This window comes from Solanum dulcamara, chromosome 11 (assembly GCF_947179165.1).
Source record: "Solanum dulcamara chromosome 11, daSolDulc1.2, whole genome shotgun sequence".
In the NCBI taxonomy this organism is placed as follows: Eukaryota; Viridiplantae; Streptophyta; class Magnoliopsida; order Solanales; family Solanaceae; genus Solanum; species Solanum dulcamara.
In genome coordinates this window covers 61,198,859-61,223,037 of record NC_077247.1, presented here as the reverse complement: position 1 = coordinate 61,223,037, position 24,179 = coordinate 61,198,859, and the positions used below count along the sequence as shown (strand labels likewise).

The window sequence follows — 24,179 nt, the reverse complement described above, 5'->3', positions numbered from 1 at the left end:
TTGAATTCGGAATGCAACTCCTAAAAGAGTGAAAAAAAAATTAATGGTCAAACCCCTCCTCAAGTAACGCTTCTTTATATTTTTGTATTGAAGTTTTTCCTTTCACATTTTTCACTATCGCTATCAGTGTATGAATTTAATGAGCTGAGTACTTTAACAAGTCAATTAGAAAGACATTGGAGTTGGAGGTACTGTTATTCTCTCTTTCTTTATTTTAGTTCATTTCCTCTTTCCTCTTACTATGTTTGGATTGTTTAACTAAACTTGAGAATTCATTGAAGGGACGGGCTTGAGGAATACTCAATTAAAATGAAACTAAAAGTACTGTCAAGAAAATATAAGGAGTACATTTTCTTTTTAGATTAGTTTTTCTGTTAGCCTTAGTTAGATGAGTAGCACTGACAATTCATTCACTACTGGTGGTTAAAAGTTATTGTCAAATGTTTATTTTTATGGGTTCAATTACAAATAAATAGTCTTATATATGCTAAAAGGTGATCTCTTTGTTTTGGTAACTCACATTGCTTAATGTAAGTAGCGGATGTTAAATGGTAAAGATTAAAAATATGCTTGAGTATAAACTGAACAAGATAATAAGAAAATAAGTATTTTTTGGTGGAACGCGACAGCGACACTTATATTAAGTTGGATGTTCTACAATCGATCTTATTTATTTGACCAAAAATATATTCTACAATTAGTCTAAAAAGGTGAATTCTTACAAAGTGACACTCCCTGAACCTTCTCCATATCCATTAGTCCATCCATTGATTTCATAGTGGTGATAACCTATGCAAAGTACATATATTCTCTCATTGAATTATGAGGAGCCGCAACACTTTGTTCTTTTCAAGACTTGCTGAGCTTTATGAGCATAAAAGAAAATTAGCTTTTTCATAGGACACTTGATGATATATTAAGGTGTCTAAAGCTTTATTGTTTTGGTATTTTTGATTTTTAAGATAAACAAACTTTGTGAACACTTTAATGGTAAATTAATGTGTCTAAAGCTTTATTGTTTTCATATTTTTTTTTATTTTAAGATAAACCATGTGAAAAATAAGTTGGTTCTTCTTATTTGGTACATTTTGATGATAAGTACATTGTATTTGCATTGGTGGGATGAAAAAGAGGAATTTGCAGAGGCTGATGACCAACCGATTTAGAAAGGGTGGTGGATTTAAAGACAAGATGCAGTTGGAAAGCATTTACAATTAATCCATTCATTACTAAGATGTATCAATATGTAGTGCAGATTACAAAGAGAGCTAAAATAGATGAAGATAGTCCTTTCTTTGATCGTTTTATTGGAAGTATATAGATGAGTTACTAGATCGAAAATCATGAAGAAGAGCTTCTGTGGGGGATAGTTTATTTATTTGATGCTAAGATATGTCTTTTCAATTTTTCATGTGTTTAATAGGAGACCGTTTTTACTATTAATTTATTATTTTCTAAGCCACTATTTTTAACTATACGGTATTATCTATATCAATAAATTTGTGAATGGGTGATAAGGAGAGTTTGTGGACTTAATTGTTGTAAATGTAATTTTTTGATATGCCTTTATTTAAAAAGTAGATCTTATATTTAAATAAAAAATACTACAAAATTATATTCAAAATTTATTATAACCGCGCACGGGCAAATTTACTAGTTATATATAATATAAATAGATATTAAATAGATGTGATATAAAAGGGTAAGACCCCGTTTGGATTGACTTTTATAAGCTATTTATAAGTTGTTTTCAACTTTTTTGAGTGTTTGACGGGTTAACTTAAAGTTATTTTGTGCTAAAAATAAGCCTCAATAAATAATTAGGAGCCCGTTTAGATGGGCTTTAAGTTGGTCAAAACCAACTTAAAGTCCCTTTTTAGCTTTTGGACGTATTTGCCTAATGCTAACTTTAAGCCATAAAGTTCTTAAAGTCAGTCAAAAATGAAAAGTTAGGATTCCTAACTTTTTTTTTCTAAGTGCTTAAAGTCATTTTCTTTGACCATGAAAATTACTTTTATATCCCTTATATTTTAACTAAATTTTCAAACTACCCTTTTTACTCTTTTAACCCTAAAATTCACATCATTTTCCTCATTTAAGCATTTTTATCCAAACACCCAACTGCTTATTTATAAAAATAACTTTCAGCACTTCAAAGTTCTAAAAACACTTCATACATAAAAGTTACTTTTTTTAAGCCCATCGGGCACTAGATTTGTTTGGATGAACTTATTTTAAGCAACTTATAAGTTGAAAACAGCTTACAAGTCAAAAAAAAATAAGTTGGGAGTTTAATTATTGTTCAAAGTTAAGGAAGAGTTTAATTTTAAAAGCAAATTTGAGGTGAAAAAGATTTTCGCTCATAAATTTTATTCCATAAACAGTATCTCATCATAAATATATGGAAAAGCTTCTCTCGTTTTCCAACTTTGTTATGCGAGCTCTTCTTTTTATCTGAGAGAGAAAATAATAGATATATTATACTATTGCTTAGTCGTAAATACAGTAAATTTAATTAAAATCAACCTACGGATGGTATTATAGTAATGAAACTGTTCTATTTGTAATCTCGAATTCGAATTTTAAATATTGCGAAAATCTGTTAGGAGCACCGAACTGCGCGGAGTGGAGGCCATCCAAGTTTGTGTAGTCAAGTAAGAACGCGGGAAATTGGGGAGAGGGGATTATTGGTACACTGAAATGGGCTTACTAGGGCGAGCACGAAATGGGCCAGGCCCCATTTGGATTCCTTTTTGAAAAAATTATCAAATTACACACCTTATATTTCTATATTTTCAATTATTCTCCATTTATAAAAATTTCAAAAATCCTTCTCATTATACATAGAAAGCGGAGCTTATTGGTTGATTTTCCTTGTAAGAACTAATGGCTACTTAATAGATACAAGAGAGTCATTGAATGACCACTAGTTACATCAGATATATGTATCTGAATATTTATATTTTCGTCTTTATCTTTTCCCAAGTATATAGTTAAAGCATAATTACACCATATACATGTATCTGAATAATTATATTTTTGTATTTTTTCTAAGTATATACTTATGCACTAGATACACTGAATACATCACAAAATTGATACTAGATAGATATATTTATGCACAAATACACTAGATACATCATAAATACACAAGATACATTTGTGCCTCCTCAAAATCAATATTTAACTGCACAGATACATTGGATGCATCAATGCATTTTTTTATACTAGATACATGAAACTATTACTGGATATTTGATATTAGATACAATGGATGAAATTGATATACACAAATAAGTATGTAACATGGATACAGAGAAGTAGAGAGAAGAGATTGAGAGAGAAGCGAAGTGAGAGAGGAGAGATACAGTCACTAAATACAATATATCTAGAGGCAATCTGAACAAATACATAATTATTAAAACTATGATTTGTTGAATAATTAACACCTATACTAGTGTGCTCTGTGACATCAAAACTTGTTGACAATTTCAGACTTTTAGGCCTCAACCCCCCTAAGCAATCATTTTTATCTCTTAAACAATGCTAACCCCCCACCCCATGACCCCACCCACCCCAAAAAAGAAATTAAAAAAATGGGAAGATTATTTCCAAGCAGAAAGAGGAGAGTCATCTGATAATCTCAATCCAAAATATATAGAAAAACATGAAATGTATTTATTTCCACAAAATTAGGGTGACAAATTGGTAGGCCACTTATTTTATAAAAAGTGAGAATGATGGAAGATATGGTTTGGATACATATGCAAAAATAAATAAAGATGCTACACGTTTCTTACAACTTTGTTTCTTTCAATCCTCACCATAATTCGCTGATAGCGATCGATGTTTTTTTTTTTTTAATATCCCTTGCCTTCTCACGTACACTATTATTGATTGCTATTAATATCAATTCAATAATTAGTGCTGATCGAATTTTATGTTGTTGTTTTCAAACACACTTCTAGCCTAGTTGTAAATTTTAGTGCAGTAAAAATATTATTGATTAAATCGGACTTATTCATATATGTGAGTTTGGTGCGTGTTATTTGATTGTAAATGATCGAATTCATAAGCAGAATTGTAGCTTTGTCTTTAAATATACTAAATTAAATGACAATAATAGTCTAGGTAATCCCGTTTAATATATCATAGTTCTACTTGATTTGAGTAATTAATTATTTATTATTTATAATTCAACATAATATAATGGTGTGAAAAATCTATAAAAAAAATGCACATAAACTCTTATTAATACTTGAGCAAAGTGAGAAATTAAACTGCATCAACATGAATTAAGGCGTTAGCAAGCTTTATGGGGATGAAATCGAGAACCTATTACATTGATTGACTCGAACTCTTATTCCAATAACTTGATTTGTTTCACAAATATCATAGCGATATTGTTATTGGTTTTAGCTCGCAATCATCACATATATTTTCCTCCAACTCAAATTATTCATCGGATTTCTTTATTATATATTATTTTTTAAAAAAATTATTTTATTCTTATTTACATTTTAAGATCACATTTTTTTCATTAAATATTATTCTACTTATGTGCCATTTTTCGTAATTAAAATGTTTATAGTCTTCAAAATAATTATAACTAAATAATTAATATTCTTTTAAAATTTGAAAATAATAAACAATTTAATATATCTATTTTTAAATAAAAAATCAATACGGACATTTTGAAACGAGAGAAAACAATGCGCAAATAATTAGGATCTTTACGCATATATTTATTTGGTGTTGAGTGATTAATGATATTATTTTGCATTGATTTGACACATACAAAATCAAGTTGGGACACGTTACCTTTTAACTCTGTGGCCCAGAAAAGCACTACTTTTTTTTTTTTATTAATCCGTCCCTGGCGCTACTCTCCCACGTAATTTAAGTATTAAAATAATACTTCCTCTGTCTTAATTAATTTAGGTATGATTTGGAATTGAAGACTCAAATAATTTATTTTTAATTATAAATTTGAATATGAAATTTTACTTTTTTAAAATAGATTTATATATTTAAAAATATATAATAAAATTTATAAATTATAGTAATTAATAATTTAAAATATTTAAAAATATATATGAAAAAATTACAATAAAAGAAAAATATATACTTATCATCCTTTGGGAAGAGGAAACAACAGTATCATATGTTGATTCTCTGATCTCATCTTCAAACTTTCTTATATAGAAATAAATAAAATATTTTCATTATTGCAGATTGGATTGGTCATGCAACTGAATGTTTCCACTAATTCTTTTTTTTTTTCCACCTTTTTCTTCGCCCTTTCAGAACTCTAGTTGAGGCATTAATTATTTTATTTTATTTCACTATGCCAAAGTTCTAATTATTTCGTGTTTCAAGCCAATTGTAAAGTAATTTTTATAAAATGTATTTTTTAAAAAAGGAGTAATAATTTATATTTGAATAATTAATTTTAAAAAATATTTTTATCAATATTAAAATAATACTTTGTGCTTTGACTAATATTTTAGAAATACTTCTGGAAAAACTTACTATTATTTTTAGCTTTTGAAAAATAGCTAGTAATACTACTCATAAGCACTTTTTTTTAAAAAATAATTATATATTTATAGCTTTTTGAAAACGTAGTCAAACAAACTTCTAGTCCCTAAGTTCGCCGGCCAAAAATTTGACTTGATTATTCACCTTTGTTGAGAGACAAACATGACATCTTTTGGGAAGATACTAATAAGTACTCTATATGTAATGGGAATTAGGGCTTTCTATTGCGCTCAATTAGATTTTGAAATTTATTGATTTGACTTATTGATTATTGGGTTTGTAGATATGTTAAATTATTAAGATATTAACTTATCGCTTTGCTTATCGATTTAACCGTTAAGATTTAACAATAATAAAAATCGTTGAAAATTATTAAGAAATAAAATGACAAATCAAGTGAACTATGCATATGAGTTGACATATTGCATTTTTTTAAAAAAAACAAACACTGATACCTCGTAGAATAACCGGGAGTTTAAGATAGTCAAAAATAAAAATATAAAACTAAACTTTAAGTCAAGAACTCCATATATCGAATGATATAAATATAATTTATTAATTTATTATTGAGTTATCGGTTAACCCTTTAAGAAAAACTTCAAACCATTAAAAAACGATAACCCAATAATAAAAAAATTAAAATCGTTATCAAACCCGTTAAAATAATAATTTATTATCGATAAATCATTTTTCAATTTGAATTATCAATTTTAATTCGAATTCGAAAAGCTAGACTGATGGGAATAAGCACATTGTTTTTTACTTGGTGTTTTATCTAATAATTAAAATATATTTAGTAAGTTACATCCATTAGTTATAGAAGTACAAATAATTTGAAACGATAGGAGTAGATTTTTACTAAAGTAGCTAATGCTACTAATTAATCTGAAATATCTTGAATCTGCTGATGGCCGGCCGGTGGTTAGAGCAAACTCCAAGAAAGTAGAGCAACTCTATAATTTTGTCGGCTCCCCTACCGTTTATAGATACCTTAATCTTGTCGAACAATTGTTTTTTAAAAAAATATATATTTTTAAATCTCAGTCTTGACAAAATATATTGCAATATCTCAAAAAAAAAAAACTTTCATTATTGTTAATTTTGGCAATGATGAATAAGGAACATAAATTGATTCTATTAAAAGAGTTTAAAGATAAATTAATTAAATATTTTTCTTATTTATAATTTTTTAAAATATATATATAAAAGAAAAGACTCTTTTACAGATATTATAAATTAAAAAGGGCAAACAAAATTGTAACAGTTGAGAGTGCTAAAAATTCCATCTCATTTTTCCGCTTTTCTTTGAATTTTGTGGAGCAAGGTGGAAACACCACTAGAATTAAAAAGAAAAACCCCACCACTTTTGCAAAAGTTAAATAAATGGAAAAAGGTGAGTGAAACACTACCAACTATCAAATATGTAAAGCCTCGATTATTTCCTTCTTCTTCTTTTTTGTGGGGGGGGGGGGCTCGGGGGGGGGGGGGGGGGTTAGGGGGGGGGGGGAAACAACCTATTTAAGTTTTATTTATTGATTTCATTCAATTTCATGTGTTAAGTAAAGTGTTGCTAATAACTTTATAATTCGTTTTTCTATTCTTGTTAACGGAGAAAACAAACTGTTTGTCCAAATACTTAAAGAAGAATTTTCAAGTGTTAGGTCTTTGCGAATATTGACAAATTTAACTTATAAATGTACAAAAATATGATTATTTTGGTTTGATTTAGTATCCAATTTTTCAATCTTTAAGATAAGATAAGAGTTGAAATTTGAAATTTATGATTTCTGAATTTGCTCTAAAATTCATAGTTCATTTTAATTATTAAATTAAAACTTATGCATTTAAATATATTTAATAATTTTTGGATAAAAAATTTAAATAAAAATTACTCCCTTTGATTAAAAGTAAGCGTTCACTTACATAATCAAAACAGGACTAATTGAGTATTTTCTTTTAAATTTACTTCTATTTAGATGAGTGAATTTTTATATCATCAAAATATTATATTAACGGAATATTATTTAATAAATAATAATTTAATTAAAATGCCTTTATTTTAGAAATTAATATCTAAGCGGAAACTTATTTTAAACAGGAGAGAGTATTGAATTATACGAATTTCATATCTACTACTACAGCCGCCCTCTAGTCCAAAATTAGCTCTCTTTTTTTTTCCCGGTGATTCTTATTTTAATTTTTCAAATAAAAGAAAAAGGATGATAAGTAGTCAAGTGCAAGCTAAAGCTACTTTATAGGTAGGGCCGTAGGGGATTACGTGGTAGCCCCCTTTCCTTCATTAGTTTGTCAATTTTCTCTCTTGAAGTTTCCGATCCTATATGTTGTGGTCCACAATTTACATAAACAACCAAATTTGCCCCAAATGGTCACTTCGCATTCACATATTTCAACATCCGAGTTAGTCCATCACATACAATAAAATGACAACTTTGCTTTATTTGTGGTACTCATATCACATACACGTCAAAAAATTATCAGCCCAGCCATTATTAAAAAAAAGGATAGGTGGAACGAGTCGGGTGAGATTTTCAGCGATGGATAAATTATGTGTATGGTATGATCAGTAACTAATTAATTCTCTTTCTTTGGTTGGTAAATTAGTTAGAATTCATTTAGAAGTTCTTAAATACTGTTGCATAATTTTCGTTTAATTTTTGATGTTTGAACATATATAATAATCCTTTATGTATTTTTAGCTTTGTTTAATCTTCATTAAACTAGCACATCCAATTAACATAGGATTACACATAAATAGTTGTGTGTGACTGATCATATATCACTTGCCGGAACACCTTACTTTCAACCTCTTGTGCAATATTATGTATCATGTCCATAACTTATATTAACAATCAACGTTTGTTTTTATACAACATTATTAGTTTTTCTTACCAACTCTTGTAAACATGTAATTCAAAAAATAAAGGAACACAATTTACTAGCTCATAGGAATTAACGATAAACTAATATAAAGTCCATATATGAATTTTAAAAGAACAAATGTTTACTTCAACCAATTTTTCTACAGTATTTCACTTCATAAAAAAGGAAAGTGGTAGAATTATTAAAATATTTCGTATATTGTACATATTCTCTCGATATATATTTGTTTTCTACGCGTCTGATCTAATATCTTTATTTTTACTTTGATTTTTTCTAAAATGTAGCAGCATATGGTTACATTCTTTCTTGTACTTGTCATGTCACCGTCTGAGTCAACTCCGTGAGTTATATTATAAAATATTAAAAAAAAACGTGTATATGACACTGTCTTAAGTATTTCATTCGTTATAAGTATGTTTCTTAGGATTAAAAAAACTTTTTTAGTATAAAATTAAGAGCTGAAATTTAACAATAATTTTAGATTAAGAGAAAATCCAGCAAAATAAATTAAGAAGATATTTAGTCTGTAGTCTTTTCCTTATTAATGTTTCTCCTCCTCCTTTCATGAATACTTGAAAAGTATATATAGAAAAGATGGTATTTAAAACGTCTAAAACAAAGAATAAAGAATGGTAGTAAATGTAATAAAGACTATTGAAAGATATTTGTCAATTAAGACAATTTACTCTATCAAATAGAAGTTTTAAACTTTGCCATAAGATATTTGACCAAAAAATGAAAGCACATGAATTCTGTCATATGTCAGCGAAATAATTATATAAAGTTTAATCTTTATTTATTTACGTGAGTTAATAGACCAACACTTTAAACTTTCATTTTATACCTAATAAAATTAACTTATGGACACAAATATTTCTAGTTTGGTTTAGAAATCATACAACTGAAAAAAAAATCGTGTCTAACCAAACATCACCATTAATATGGAATAAGAAAGTGTTCCTTATTATTTGGTCTAAACTAATTTAAATTTGCAGGTACAATGTACTCTCTTTGTTCTATTTTAATTATCATATATATTAAAAATATTTATTAATTTAAATAATCAACAGAAAATTTATTATTCTTTAAAACTTTATTTTTAACATTAATTATTTATAATCAAAAAATATATAAGTAAATAAAAATTTAAAAATTAATAAAAAATATATTAGTTAAATTATTTTTTCTTAAGAATTATACAAAACCTTTATACTAGGGATAAAAAGTAACGGAGTAGTAATTAACATTTTATTAAAGCTTATGGTGCAAATGAAGGTTGCTTTCAATGTCCAGTGCGATAGGTCAGAATATCAGCTAATTTGGTGCCTGCAGTCGATACATTCATTCACTGACAAATAACTCCCCCCCCCCCCAACAAGTTACCCCCACTCAAAAATATTCTACTCCATTAGAGAAGCTCCAGCCAAGAAACAAAGTGGGTGTGGAAGATAAACTAAAATCTCACACATTATTAAGGCCACCCTTCTTGTTTAAAAGTATATATTGGGTTCTTGTCATGTAAAGTTAAGATTTTTACATTCCATAAATGAGTTTATTAGGTATGTGATATTGATAATGCCCTTTCTTACAGGGAATTAGTGTCATTATTTTAGGTGAAACCCAAAAAGTGTGCATATATATTTTGTCATCATTTATTCCATTGGTATAAATAAATAAAAAGCAGCTAGCTCCAATTTCCCACCAACTTTTTGTTCCTCGTCCCAATACTATCATCTTTGTTTTTTTCCTCACGATGTTTTGTGTCTGTCCCTTTGATCTTCTTTCCTGTGGGTCGCTCAATTGCTCAATCCACTCATAAAAAAATTCTTGGATTTTGCTTGCAATATCTTCAACTTAAGGGGTCATTAATTTCTTCAAGATTATATTTTCTTGCCTATTATGAGATTTTCTTCAATTGTTTGATCAGCCCAGTTATGGATATTGAAAGTTGGGGCCGTCAAAATCCTATAAAGGTCAGAACTTTGCCACTATTATGTTGCCAATGTTTGAAAAAATTGAGGTCTTGAGTCATTTTTGATAATCCAATTTTGTTGCAGAAAGAATCATGGAGGACAGTTTTAGCCTTAGCTTATCAGAGTTTAGGTGTGGTTTATGGAGATTTGAGTACTTCACCTCTATATGTATACAAGAGCACTTTTGCAGAGGATATTCAACATTCAGAGTCTAATGATGAGATATTTGGAGTTTTGTCATTTGTGTTTTGGACATTAACGCTTATTCCATTGTTAAAATATGTGTTTATAGTCCTGAGAGCTGATGACAATGGTGAAGGTGGAACTTTTGCCTTGTATTCCCTATTGTGTCGATATGCCCGTGTTAGCACTTTGCCTAATGGCCAATTGGCTGATGAGGATCTGTATGAGTACAAGAATGATAGAAATTTATCAGCTGATAGGATTGGGATGAGCTTGAAATCAACTCTGGAGAAACACAGATTTTTGAAGAAAATTTTGCTCATTTTAGCATTGATTGGTACTTGTATGGTTATCGGTGATGGAGTCCTTACGCCTGCAATCTCAGGTATATATGATCAGAGATTTCGATATGTGTGTGAAAAATCATTAAAATTTTGATAATTATCGTGTTCTGAACCCATAATTGCGAAAGTGCAATGGGTTCAGGCCTTCAGGGGTGACAACAGAAAAGTTGAACCGATCAAATTTAACTTCTGGATCCGCATCGTGTATGATGCTTGTTTTACTTAGTTTATTGCCAGATTGGAAATGTAATTTTGTTGCTATATAATTGACCCCTTTTTTTAAATTTCTTTTATGGTGCATTGAATCTGCAGTGTTCTCTGCTGTCTCTGGACTAGAACTTTCAATGGCAAAGCATCATCACCAATGTGAGTCCATATCTTTTGGCAGATCTATTGTTCCCTTATGGCCCCCTTGCCCATATCCCTTTGAAGAAAATGAAGAATCAGAAGTCATATCTATTTTATTTTACAGCTTTCTTCCATATTATTAAAAGATGCTTATCCTTGTTATGTCAAAATAGTGATATTCTGATGCTCTAGCTAACTGATTAACTGAAAAGACCTAGGGGTGTTTATGACCAAGTGTAGAAGATAATTACTGGAAATAGTTTCAGGTTTAGTGTACTTCTGGTTAAAAGTGGTCATAATGAAGTATGATTTTGACTTGTCACAGAATTTAAAAAGATAAAAGACTTTCAATCTTGTGTTCTTAAACCAAAATGTCTTTTAATCTTGTGGTATTAAACATGTCGTATGAAAAGTTGAAATTATAGAGTTGACAAAAAAAAGATACATTCTTTTTGAAATAGTGAAAGTAAGAAAAACAAATTGAAATTAGGGAGTATTAAGATAGAGATCAATTCCTTGTGGCTGATCTCAAGTGATTGTTCTTTAGCTTTTCTTGATTCCACTGTCTTATTATAATTTGGTTTGTGCATAGTTTAATCAGAAATATTTGGGTTACATGTAACGATACTCCGGGTATTTAAAGTTGGTTTTCTTTATCTAGAAACTTTTCTAATGGACGTGCAATTTGTGACATGGAGAGGTTGCCAATATCTGATGAAGATGCATTATTGTGGGTCCCTTGATACTAAATTAAAGACAAAAATGTATATGGTAATCAAAGTCATATCAACATCAATAAATAAATAAAGTTAGGTTCTTTCCCCACTGTGGTAGACCACATTGATGTTATCCTAATTTTAAAAGTGAGGATTCAACTTGAGACTAATAGTTTTTATTTCATAAAGCAAGAGGCTGCTGCATAATGGTTGGTTTTATCAGAAATTGTATAGAATTAGTGGAAAACGATTAAGTTAAGCTGTACAATATGTTAGTCTGATTTAAATGTGTATTCTGCTGAATGAGAAGGGAAAAAGTTAATGCCACTGGCATGATGTCTCTTGGAGCTCCTTAAAGACAAGTTCTCTATCTGTTGTGCTTGCATCACGATTTGCATATCTGGTATTTAGAATGTGAGAATTGAGAGAATAGATTGGGAGAATCCTTTAGACAAGTACACCTATGAGCTTTTATGGATAGTTACCCAATATACATAATACTTTCTTCCAGTCCGGAAAATATACCTGATCTAGCATTTGAACATTCTAATACAGCAAAAGATATACTGATGTCTTAAAATTGTGGATTGCGATTATGATAAGGAACTGCAGAAATTATTTACCTAAATAGTTGGGTGCATCCATTTGGCAGCATAATGATAACCGCTCAATAGTTTCGTTGTAACTGTTTGGAGAATAAGCTAAAAAATCTTATTATTCATATAAATATTGCTTATTGCCCATAACATGGATATTCATTCTCTAAGATGGAGTCCTACTAGCAACTTATGGATTTCTGTGTCAGAAATAATCTGAAAATGTGGTTCTCCAGCTTTAAGTCACACTATAACCGTCTGTGAATGAAACCGTTGTCACTAGTTACGCTTTGTGTTTAGATACTGGATGGTTTTTGGATGATGCTTGCTTAACTAGTATGGAGTTTCTATAATATCTCCAGTTAACTTTTGAAATTATGGGAGTTAGAAGCAAACTTATTTTGTTTCTATAGATGATGAATTTTAGTTTCGTCTGCTGAAACGATGTCACTAATTATTGTTATCCTCTAGATCATACTAAAAATCTTTTTGTTGAAACAAGAAGCAACAGCTGTGGAATTAATGAATAATGTGCTGAAATGATTTTTATCCTGCAGATGTAGAAGTTCCAGTTGCTTGTGTCATACTTGTGTTCTTATTTTTTCTCCAACATTATGGGACGCATCGACTAGGATTTCTATTTGCACCGATAGTGATTACGTGGCTTTTGTGCATTAGCGCAATTGGATTGTACAACATCATCCACTGGAACCCCCATGTCTACCAAGCATTATCTCCATACTACATGTACAAATTCTTGAAGAAGACCCAAAGAGGAGGATGGATGTCACTGGGTGGGATTTTATTATGTATAACAGGTAGCGCATTCGTTGATGTGAAGTAGTTGTCTTGATGTTTATGGTGGGAATTTGACATTTCTTTGCTTGTCAAATTCCTCAAACTATTTGAGTTAATTTTGTATTCTCTTTGCTTGTCCATCTTTCAGGTTCGGAGGCTATGTTTGCTGATCTTGGACATTTTTCGCAGCTGTCTATTAAGGTAGTTAACTTGAGCAATTTTTTTATGCAAGTCTTGAAGCTTATTAGTTGTAAGACTAATATATCAGACAAGAGACTCTTCAATCAAGCATGGAACTTGTATTTACAGGGTTAAATGAAAATAATGGATTACCCTTAAGCTGTGACTTAAAGTTACTGCACTTGATTATATAAACCCATCTGTCATATTACTCCCTTTGTCCTTGCACGTGCGACACTCTTTCCCTTTTGTTCGTTCCGAAAAGATTGACACAGTACAGTTTTGCATGAGTTTCCTGAATTTTTCTTCAGAAGAGTGCCGTCAAATATGTACCCCGCATTTTGGAGGATACTGAGCTGATGTGTGTTAAATTGTTCATTATCTAAATAAGATTTTCTGCTGATGTTTTGTTCGATGTGAATAAAGTTCCTTTGTAGAGGTACAGAGTTAAATTGCTTTATGTTGTCAAATGCAAATTCAACCAAAGTCCTAACAAGAGCTGCTTCTCTGCAGATAGCTTTTACCTTTGTTGTTTACCCATCATTAATTCTTGCTTATATGGGACAAGCTGCGTATCTTTCCAAGCATCACGCTATTGCAAGTGATTACCACATTGGGTTCTATGTATCAGTACCTGGTAAATACTTTGCTCCTCTCTTGGCTACACTCTCACTTCTTTTTTTTTTTTTTTTTTTTTTTTTACTTAATGCATTTGAAATGTGCAGCATGGTTATCTGTTTTAACATCTCAACTTATCCATATGTTTATCATTGTCCCAGAAAAACTACGCTATCCTGTTCTTGCTATTGCAATACTTGCTGCAGTGGTTGGAAGCCAGGCCATCATCACTGGAACGTTTTCCATAATCAAGCAATGTTCTGCTTTGGGTTGCTTTCCAAGGGTCAAAATTGTACATACATCATCCAAAATCCATGGCCAGATTTACATTCCAGAGATAAACTGGACGTTGATGGTGCTATGCTTGGCAGTTACTATTGGCTTCCGTGACACAAAACACATAAGCAATGCATCAGGTACCATCAACAGCTAACTAATATGCATTGTCCATTGAGTCACTGGAGGATTTGAGTCTGCTATATAAAAGCCTGATTAAGTTTCATGTTTTAATTGCTTATTCCTCCTCCTCTTTTCTGATCAGAACACAACTCTCTTTTAACGCGTCGGTGGACAGAATAGAAAATTCACTTCTCCAGTTATTTTCTGATTTTAAATTGGTCTTGTTGGTTCGTAATAACAATAGAATCACTTGATTAGTTACACGTCAATAGGGAAAACTGCAAGGTTAATTAAGTTGCAAATTAAATAATTTAAGGAGACAGCCCTCTAAACGTGCAGATGTTATTTCAGATACTACGATGAAGTTAATTAACGCGCAACCTCATAGAAAATGTTATAGACAGACAATGACAACGTTGGCTTAGTGACTGCAATGCTTACATGTAATTAGATTTGCAGTTTTACCTTTTCATTCAAACCCTTTTTCTTGAATGCTTGTGTATTGCTGAGGTTAGAAGAATGCTTGGTAGGACTAAATTTTGTTTGAAATCACTAGGCGTATTTGTTACAGTGCAATCTTTTTTCTCTCAGGTCTGGCAGTTATAACTGTTATGCTGGTCACTACCTGCTTCATGTCTCTTGTCATTGTCCTCTGCTGGCACAAAAACGTGTTGTTAGCCCTTTGCTTTATATTCTTCTTTGGTTCCATTGAAGCCCTCTACTTTTCGGCTTCCCTAATCAAGTTCCTCGAAGGGGCCTGGGTACCGATTGTCCTCTCGTTTATATTTCTAGCTGTAATGTACAGTTGGCATTACGGAACCCTGAAAAAGTACGAGTTTGATGTTGAAAACAAAATTCCCATCAACTGGTTGCTCACCTTGAGTCCCAACCTGGGTATTACGCGTGTCCGTGGCATTGGCCTCATTCACACCGAGCTTGTTACCGGAATTCCAGCTATTTTCTCCCATTTCATCACCAACCTCCCTGCTTTCCACCAGGTTCTTGTTTTCCTTTGCATCAAGTCCGTCCCAGTACCTCACGTGAGACCTGAAGAAAGGTTCCTTGTTGGAAGAATCGGACCCAAAGAGTACCACATCTACAGATGCATAGCACGATATGGTTATCGAGACATTCACATGGACGACGTAGAGTTTGAAAAGGACTTAGTTTGTAGCATAGCTGAATTCATTCGCTCAGAGGGACGAGGACAGAGTTTTGAAGCTGTAGAAGATATAGACGCCAATGAAAGGCTGACCGTTATTGGGACAACTTCAACACATATAGATGGCATAAGAATGTGCGAGGACAACGGAGAGTTGACTCATGTAGATACAAAAGATACAGAAATGATAGAGATAAGCTCACCAGAAGTTCCACGAAAACGAGTAAGATTTCTCGTGCCAGAGAGTCCACAAATGGATTTAAGAGTTCGCGAGGAGTTACAAGAACTTATGGAAGCTAGGGAAGCAGGTATGGCATTTATAATTGGTCATTGTTATGTAAGAGCTAAAAGGGGTTCAAGTTTGATAAAGAAACTGGTGATTAACATAGGATATGACTTTTTGAGAAGGAATTGCCGTGGACCAACTTATGCATTGAGCTTCCCTCAAGCTTCAACTTTGGAGGTTGGAATGATCTACCATGTATAATTTGTGCTTTACTTTTTCTAATTAAAGGATAGAATTGTAACATATGTTTTTTTCCCCCATAAATTTCAAATGCGAAAAGCTTTGTAAATGTTGTAATGGTACATGAATTTTGCTTTATACAAGGCAATAAATACCACGAAAAAAGGAAATACTGAGCTTTAGAGGCATGTTTGTTTAAATAAAGAGTTGAAAATATGAGGTTGACAAGTTGTTTATTGTTTTGCTATGTATAGGTACTCTATTACTCACGTATATTTCCGTGAACGATGTTTCATTTATGTGTACACTATCAGTGGAATTTACCTTATGATAGCACGTTAATTATTATTTTATAGAGAAACGTTTAACCTGTGATCTATCAATCCATGGGTTGTTTCTTGTTTGCCATTTTATTTTGGGATGAATGTGAATCTTTTACTTAAGAGTGTAGAAGACGCAATGAATCTTTTACTCAATTCTTTCTCGACAAAACGTGATGATGAGGAAAAAGAGCAAATGAATCTTTTTTTTTTCTCGAATTAAATAAAAAGAAAGGCAAGTTCCTCAAGATTCGAACCCCACCCCCACCAGGCTTACAACTTCTGTTCTGTACATTCTTATTCGAAGCACACTTGTCTTATAGTAATTTGTTGGCTGGCTTGTAATTGTTTTTAATTAATTTTATAATACTAACACATAGTAAGAGTAGAATTCTAATTAAGGAGTTCAAAATTTAAAGAAGTAGATACATGAACTTGTCGAAGAAGGTCTATATTTATTATATATATATATAAAAAAAAATTAATTTAATCATATATAAATATTATAATTTTTCATCGAATTAGATTCAAATGAACCCTCTGACTTAGATGGCTCCGCCCTTAGTATCACCCATTGTCATTATTAGAATGCACCAAGAGTCTATCAAAAATTATTCTTTTATCTCATATAAGAATAGAAGTAAAATTTGTGTACATTTTATCCTCTCCAACTTTACTTAAAATTATGCTAGGTATATATCGTTGTTAATAATACTTTAAATTTTCTTTTATACTCTTTCCGTTTTATATTATTTGAGTCCTGAAAAATATTAATTAGAAGCAAATTTTATTAATTAATTATTTTGAGTACGTAGACAAGTAAAATAAAATGGAGAGAGTGAAAAAAAAGAGAGTTACCGGCATAGCAGACGCACGCATGAGTTCTGATGCATCTGTTTTCTCTGACACTTGTCTTTGTTGTTATTTGTCTAGGGAACATCACTTTCTAGACTAAAGGTCACCATTAACCTTATCAATCTCGATTACAGTTCCTCAACACCCAAGGCTATTTCCGACAATTCATCTCCTCTCAGTCATGCGCCAATCTCACTGCAAATCCACTCTTACCAAACTCTTTATTAAACAAAATTAACAACAAAAAGTGAACAAGTATTTGATTCCTCTCTTACTTTTAACCAATTTTTGAATAGAGTTAGCTTCAATTTTTGTAGTATCCTTGATATATAATACTGCTAATAGCTTTTCTTTCTGTCTCTCTCTATATTTGTCTGCTTTGTTTTTTCACTAAAGTAACAACAATGTGAGCTTTTTGTCTACCTTGTATTAAATTGTTCAAGTTGTAATCTTGGATACTAACTTCCAAGAACTATGACAAGGAATTGGGTCATTTTATTTCTCATATTCTTTCTTCTACTGCTTGAATTTTCATCAGCCTCAGTAACTCCTGCTGCAAGTTAGTGCATTTCTTAACTAAATCCTCTGTTTTCACCATTAAATTCTTTGTTTTGTTTAGTAAAGTTTCAATCTTTTTTGTTTTTATGCAGAGATCGTTGGCGGGGTTGTTGCTAATGTTGCGTCTGTGTTATTTAAGTGGGCGTGGTCACTAAAATCAACGACAAAAACAGGTATATTTGGTGTATATCCCCTGTTTTTTGTTTTCAATTGTTAGTGAATTATGCCTTTTGAGTGTTTGTTGAAATGACGGGGTTATTTTGTTTTGATTAAATCAGCTGTTTCTAGTCGTTCAATGATTAAGTTTGTAAGTGGATACGTTGTTGAAACTGTGTTTGATGGAAGCAAGCTGGGAATTGAACCTTATTCAGTGGAAGTTTCTTCAACTGGAGAAGTTCTCATTTTGGATTCTGAGAATAGTAATGTTTACAGGGTTTCAACACCATTGTCTCGATGTAAGTTGTTAATTCTTGTCGTACAGCGTTTCGTTTCGTTTAGTCTCTGTACTGGTCCAACAATAGTAGTCCACTATACACTTGATACACACTTGATACGCGACTTAAGAAACAACAAATAATATGGGTAATATTACTATATTACCTTTTAAATATATTAAATTTAATGTTTTTGAGAAATGTATTTGATAGTGAATAGTATCTAATAGCAAGTCTAAAATAGACACAAATACATAAATAATTCATTGATTTTTCAAAATGGACAAGTTTCATTTACAAGCTTTAGGCGAATCCGAATTTTATTACAATGGACTTTTTATTTTTAGGGTTCATATTTGCTTTTGTGAAGATGGAACATCTCTTTCTTTCTTTTTTTTCCTCTTAGTTTTAGTTAAGTTGAATGTAGAAGCATTCCATCTTTTTCTAGATTTGTTAGTTTCTGCTTTTTGTATTGGAACCAAGTTCCTTGAGTGCTAGGTGAACTTCTCGGCTTTATTCTTTATTGAAGAGGGAGGCAACCATTTCTATGGGGTCCTCTCATCTTTTTCTAATCCAATCCAAAATAATAGATTGTGTCTCTTGTGGGGAAAGAATGAAATCATCCTCTACACTGTTCATTATTCCTTTAAATATTATTACTACAAAACTTTGAATCATGCTAGGTGGTCCTACTATGGGAGTTACAATTTTTATTTAAATACTTTTTGCTCAAAAGTTTTATTACTAGCATACAAGAAAGAAATAACCACACTCTAGATACTTGAATAGTTATACAGTTTTCACTCTAAAATCTTGAATACTCGTTCAGTTTTTTTGCTCTAAATTACTTTCAATTATCCCTTTCTTTTCCTTTTGTTCCGAGATTCGCATTCATTTCCTTACCATGGGGCCACTTATTGAAGCAGACAGAGCCTTGGCGGTTCTTTCTGTTTAAACTCTTAAGTTCCCTCCTCTTCTTTTGTGACCAACTTCTTTAACTTTATTATCTAATTGCTTATGATCCTTTTTATAAAGTAAAATAAGCTCATTCTTAATTAATCAAATACCTTCACTAGTTGTGCAGGATGTGTGTCTTTACTCTCACTTGTTGCACTGTATAGTTCAGCTTCTCTCGCTTCTTTTCTTGCTTTGGAGGAATGCTTGTGTTTTTGATGTTGATAGGCACTTCTATATAATCATGTTCTACTTCTATCAAATTTTGACATTGTGATTATGCGAATGATTGAACTGTAGATAGCCGTCCAAAATTGGTTGCTGGATCTCCTGAAGGGTACTCGGGACATGTGGATGGGAGGCTACGAGAAGCAAGGATGGACCATCCTAAAGGACTTGCCATGGATGATCAAGGAAATATATATGTTGCGGATACCATGAATATGGCAATCAGAAAAATCACTGATGCTGGTAAAGTTTTGGATGTCTGCGTAACATTTGTCCTGATTGATTCATAAACTCTTTCTGCTATGAAATCTAACCCCATACCAGCATTTGGCTGGTTCATCTAATGTTACATGCATATGATCATGGTAGAATCACATGCTAATACTAGTTCTATTAGAAAATTAACGTTGCTAGAAATTCAATCGAGTACCATGCATGACTCCAGCATATTTTGATGTAATATGCAGGAGTTGTAACCATTGCTGGAGGGAAGTCAGCCCGAGGTGGAGGTCATCTTGATGGGCCAAGTGAAGATGCTCAATTTTCCGATGACTTTGATGTGATTTTCGTTGGTAGCAGCTGCTCGCTATTAGTTATAGACAGAGGAAACCAGGCAATTAGAGAGATACAGCTCAATGATGATGACTGTTCACACCAGTATGACGACAACAATCTCCAACTTGGTAAACACAACCCTTCTAATTCTTTGTAGTTACCAATTAATTCACCACTGATTGCGAAAGGAAGTTCAGAAGAAAGTATATTTTGTCCCTGCAGGTGTGGCACTGCTTTTTGCTGCTGTATTTTTCGGTTACATGCTGGCCTTGTTACAACGTAGAATTGGAGCCCTTTTGTCGTCGAACAGTGTAAGCAACTATGACCTTGAGAATCCCTTTCTTGGTTCTTCCCCTGAGCATCAAATCTATTAAGCGTTGAGTATACTAAGATGTTAGCAATGACCATAAAATTTACTAGGAATCAAAGAAATTTTCTTTATATATCAACGCACATGCGGATTAATGGAATGGAGCAACTAGTGCAGGACATCATGCAATTTTTTTATGCATTTCCTTCTTGATTGGCAGAACGATCAGCAGGCTCATCCTGTCAGAGGCATGCAACATGCACCATATCAGAGAAATATGAAGTCAGTGAGGCCTCCCTTGATTCCGCCAGAAGATCAATACGAAAAACAGGATGAAAACCTGTTTCTATCACTAGGACGGCTTGTTATGAATACAGGTTCGACTGTGGTTGAAATATTTGGAGGAATGTTCTCAGGTTTTAGAAAGAATCCTTACCCCCATCATGTCCAGCAGCATTACCATTACAATCACAAACAATCGAGTGCATGGCCAATGCAAGAAAGCTATGTGATTCGAGATGAAGACGAGGCCCCACCCCTAGACACCAGAGACCCTACACCCCGAAAAACCTATCCAATCATGAACAAAGACCCGGAGAAACCACGACATATCAGACAAAATCAATCGCATTATGTAGGGTGGAATGGCAATGCACATGGGCATGGCAAGTTTCAGCAACAACAACATCAACATGAACAACAGTATCTACCACAAGTCTATCAGCATCACGACAAGCACCAGTCATCAAGTCCTCAGACATATTACGAGCAAAGCTGTGAAACAAACGAGATTGTGTTTGGAGCAGTTCAAGAACAGGATGGACGATGTGAAACAATGGTGATAAAAGCCGTTGATTATGGGGATCCTGCTTATAACAAATACAACGTTCGATCCAGGTACAACTACAGCATGGGTTACTCGTTTTGAGTAAAATTACAAAATGTTAATGGAAATAGCTAGACCATTGAGGAAACATCAACTTGGACTCTATCTGGATTTCATTTCTTGTATCGTTCACAGGAAAATGGATATGATCATAGAAAGTAACACAAACAAAGTATATGAATTCTGGATTTCTTTTGTAATCCATAACTTACAGTATATCTTTTTTGAGAAGTTCCTTGGGAATATTTCCTTTCCTAGTAGTACACTTTAATTTTGATGGGTAGGAATATAATGTTAACCAAGAAAATGGACCACTTTTACATTTTGAAGCCTGACTGAAACGTTTTCAAAAGTAAAATTGGATGTGGGACTCTCTGTTTCGAAAAATGATTCTTGTTGGGGGAATAAGCAATGCCAACAAGACAATGTTTACCCAAAAAAATAGATACTCAAGGTTTAAAGGACAAGTGGATTTTATTGATTGAGATAATGAAATGTGTAAGCGAGAAAAGGTGTAAATAGGATTAAGCTAAGACTGATCCAATGAATTTAATAGATTAAGCAATTGTAGCCTGTTTCGATTGGATTTCTGTGATATCTTTGATGAAAATGACCCCGGACAAGCTTGATGAATATCAAAACTAATGAATATATGTAATGTTATTGACAAATATTATTTAGAGAGAAATTCAAGTATTCAATAATAAAATATTCGATGATCTACCACATGAAGAAAATGCTTTTGATAAGACGTTGATTAGTGTGGAGATCAATTCCCTTTAAAAACAATCAATAATGACCTAAATATAAAGTAAACTTGAAGAAATCTCTCTTGGCATGCACTCTTGTCCAGAAACAGGTCTAACTTGAGTTTTCAAAGGAACTTTAATTTGTCCCAAAGCAAATACATGAACTTGCCTTCTTAATTAGGTATATTGAAATGACTTGTGGAATTTTTTTTAAAAAATGTGACGTAAAAGGGTATTGATGTGGACCTAGCTAGCACTTGGAACTTTTTGTTCATATGTCGATTAGTTCATCCCGTACGTATGAACATAGTCATTAGACACTGAATACCTACAAATTGAAGCAAACGGTCTTATTTAATAAGACTTTCTAATCACTCAAGCCTTTAAGAGAAGAGTCATCAACTTGTGATAGAGTTAGACCAGTACGTAGAAATGCTTTTTTCCCAAGTAACATCAGTGTGGATAACTAACTGAAAGAGGACACATTCATTGCGGTCACTGATTAGTAATTTAGTATACCATGGCAAACAAAATTTTGTGTAACCAATAATTTATTGTCAGTGATTAGTATACGATGGCACACAAAATTTTACATTTGTCGTCCTTATTAAAATAGATGGTATTTAATATTTGTCATTTTACAAAATCAATGCATAAATGACACTATTATTCCTATTTTATCCTTGTGAATTATAAGCCTGGAAAATATACATTTGACCAATATAGAAAAATTAAGTAAATAATTCATGTCCATTGGTCAGATTTTAATCAAATTAAATTAATTCATGTTCATTGATTGAAAATTTAGCTTCAAAAAATATTAAATAAGGATTGAATAGTAAATTTACTTAGTTTCTTAATGCACGTGTAATCAAAAGTGGTGACATATAAATAGGAACAAAAATATGGTTTATATATCTACATGAATTCCATTTTTCCGTGAAGAAATGTTACTCGATTGAAGGTGTCATCGCTACTATCAGGATGAATTCAAATGTGTGACAAAAATCCTACGAATTATAGGCCTTTTTCTTTATATTTAATTATTTTGAAAATCGAATCATTATCCATTTTAGGACCTTCTAAAAGCCATAATTAGGATCACATGAGTAGCAAAAGAATGAGCTTGCTCATATTCTTGTGCTTCACGCCAACCCAGGCTAGGAAGCTTGAAAGTCACATCATATCATATGAATTTACGAAGTCCGACCGATCGATCAAAACACAATTTTAAAGAAATGGAAAGGCTTGAATGGATGACTTCTAAAGTCAGGACTTGATCCTGCACAATTCAGACCAAGAACATACAATAATAATAATAATAATAGTTGTGAAATTTAATCTTTTGCAAAAATGCATGATAAAGTTATTTACAATAGATCACAAAAGTTTAGTGCATTTTTTTTCTTTTTAATTTTAAAAATAGCTAATTAGTAACTTAATAAGGTTGCTCCATCAGTGCCATTATATACTCTATTTCTATTTCTTGCGAGCATAATCCAAGGCTCGTCAAACAATATGATGGAAAGTTGAAACAACAAAGGCTAGCTAGTAATTTCCAAAAATAAAATAAAAATATTTTAAAATACAAAAATCAGTGATGTATAATTTCGAACTGTGTATGGACATTTGGCATACTAAAAATGCTACTCTTGCAAAGAAAATAAAACTTTGGACATAAAATTGAATTCTTAAAGCTAAATTATGGAGTTAAAATTGTCGAAGATAATATAAAAAAATAACATAACTCATGATTCTCTGGACCACAATTCGTGAAGCTCAAATAATATCAATTGTGTTCATTGTGTAGCACTGCATGGCCTTCTCCAGGACTCGGACCCGAGTTGTTGGGCTCAGTTAGAGAAGGTGATGAGCCACCAAGTTTCGGATTTGAATGGTTGATTGATTCATCAGAATGAAGGAGATGATTTGTGATTCTTGCAATTGGACGGCATTGGATATTGCAAGTGACTAACAAAAAGAAGCTCAAGAAAATAGCTAAACATTTTGTTCTTCCCATTTTCATATATGATTTGATAGAGGGAGAGGAATATACTAAATTAATTTTCAAACAAGTATTGAAAGAAAAAATAGTTTTCAAGAAT

At 31.8% G+C, this 24,179-nt stretch overlaps 2 protein-coding genes across 2 annotated transcripts; both read left to right on the top strand.

Moving 5' to 3' along the window:
• The first annotated feature begins 9,800 nt into the window (after positions 1-9,800).
• On the top strand, positions 9,801-16,472 carry LOC129872833 (potassium transporter 8-like). The gene is made up of 8 exons (XM_055947747.1): positions 9,801-10,415; positions 10,500-10,983; positions 11,255-11,308; positions 13,160-13,420; positions 13,549-13,601; positions 14,094-14,217; positions 14,360-14,614; positions 15,189-16,472. Exons 1-8 carry the CDS (start codon positions 10,377-10,379, stop codon positions 16,244-16,246), a joined length of 2,328 nt encoding a protein of 775 aa, XP_055803722.1. The 5' UTR covers positions 9,801-10,376; the 3' UTR covers positions 16,247-16,472.
• Positions 16,473-17,732: 1,260 nt separating this feature from the next.
• On the top strand, positions 17,733-21,568 carry LOC129874009 (uncharacterized). Its single transcript, XM_055949222.1, has 7 exons — positions 17,733-17,959; positions 18,051-18,131; positions 18,237-18,413; positions 19,647-19,817; positions 20,042-20,257; positions 20,352-20,440; positions 20,660-21,568. Exons 1-7 carry the CDS (start codon positions 17,875-17,877, stop codon positions 21,365-21,367), a joined length of 1,527 nt encoding a protein of 508 aa, XP_055805197.1. The 5' UTR covers positions 17,733-17,874; the 3' UTR covers positions 21,368-21,568.
• Positions 21,569-24,179: the final 2,611 nt, after the last annotated feature.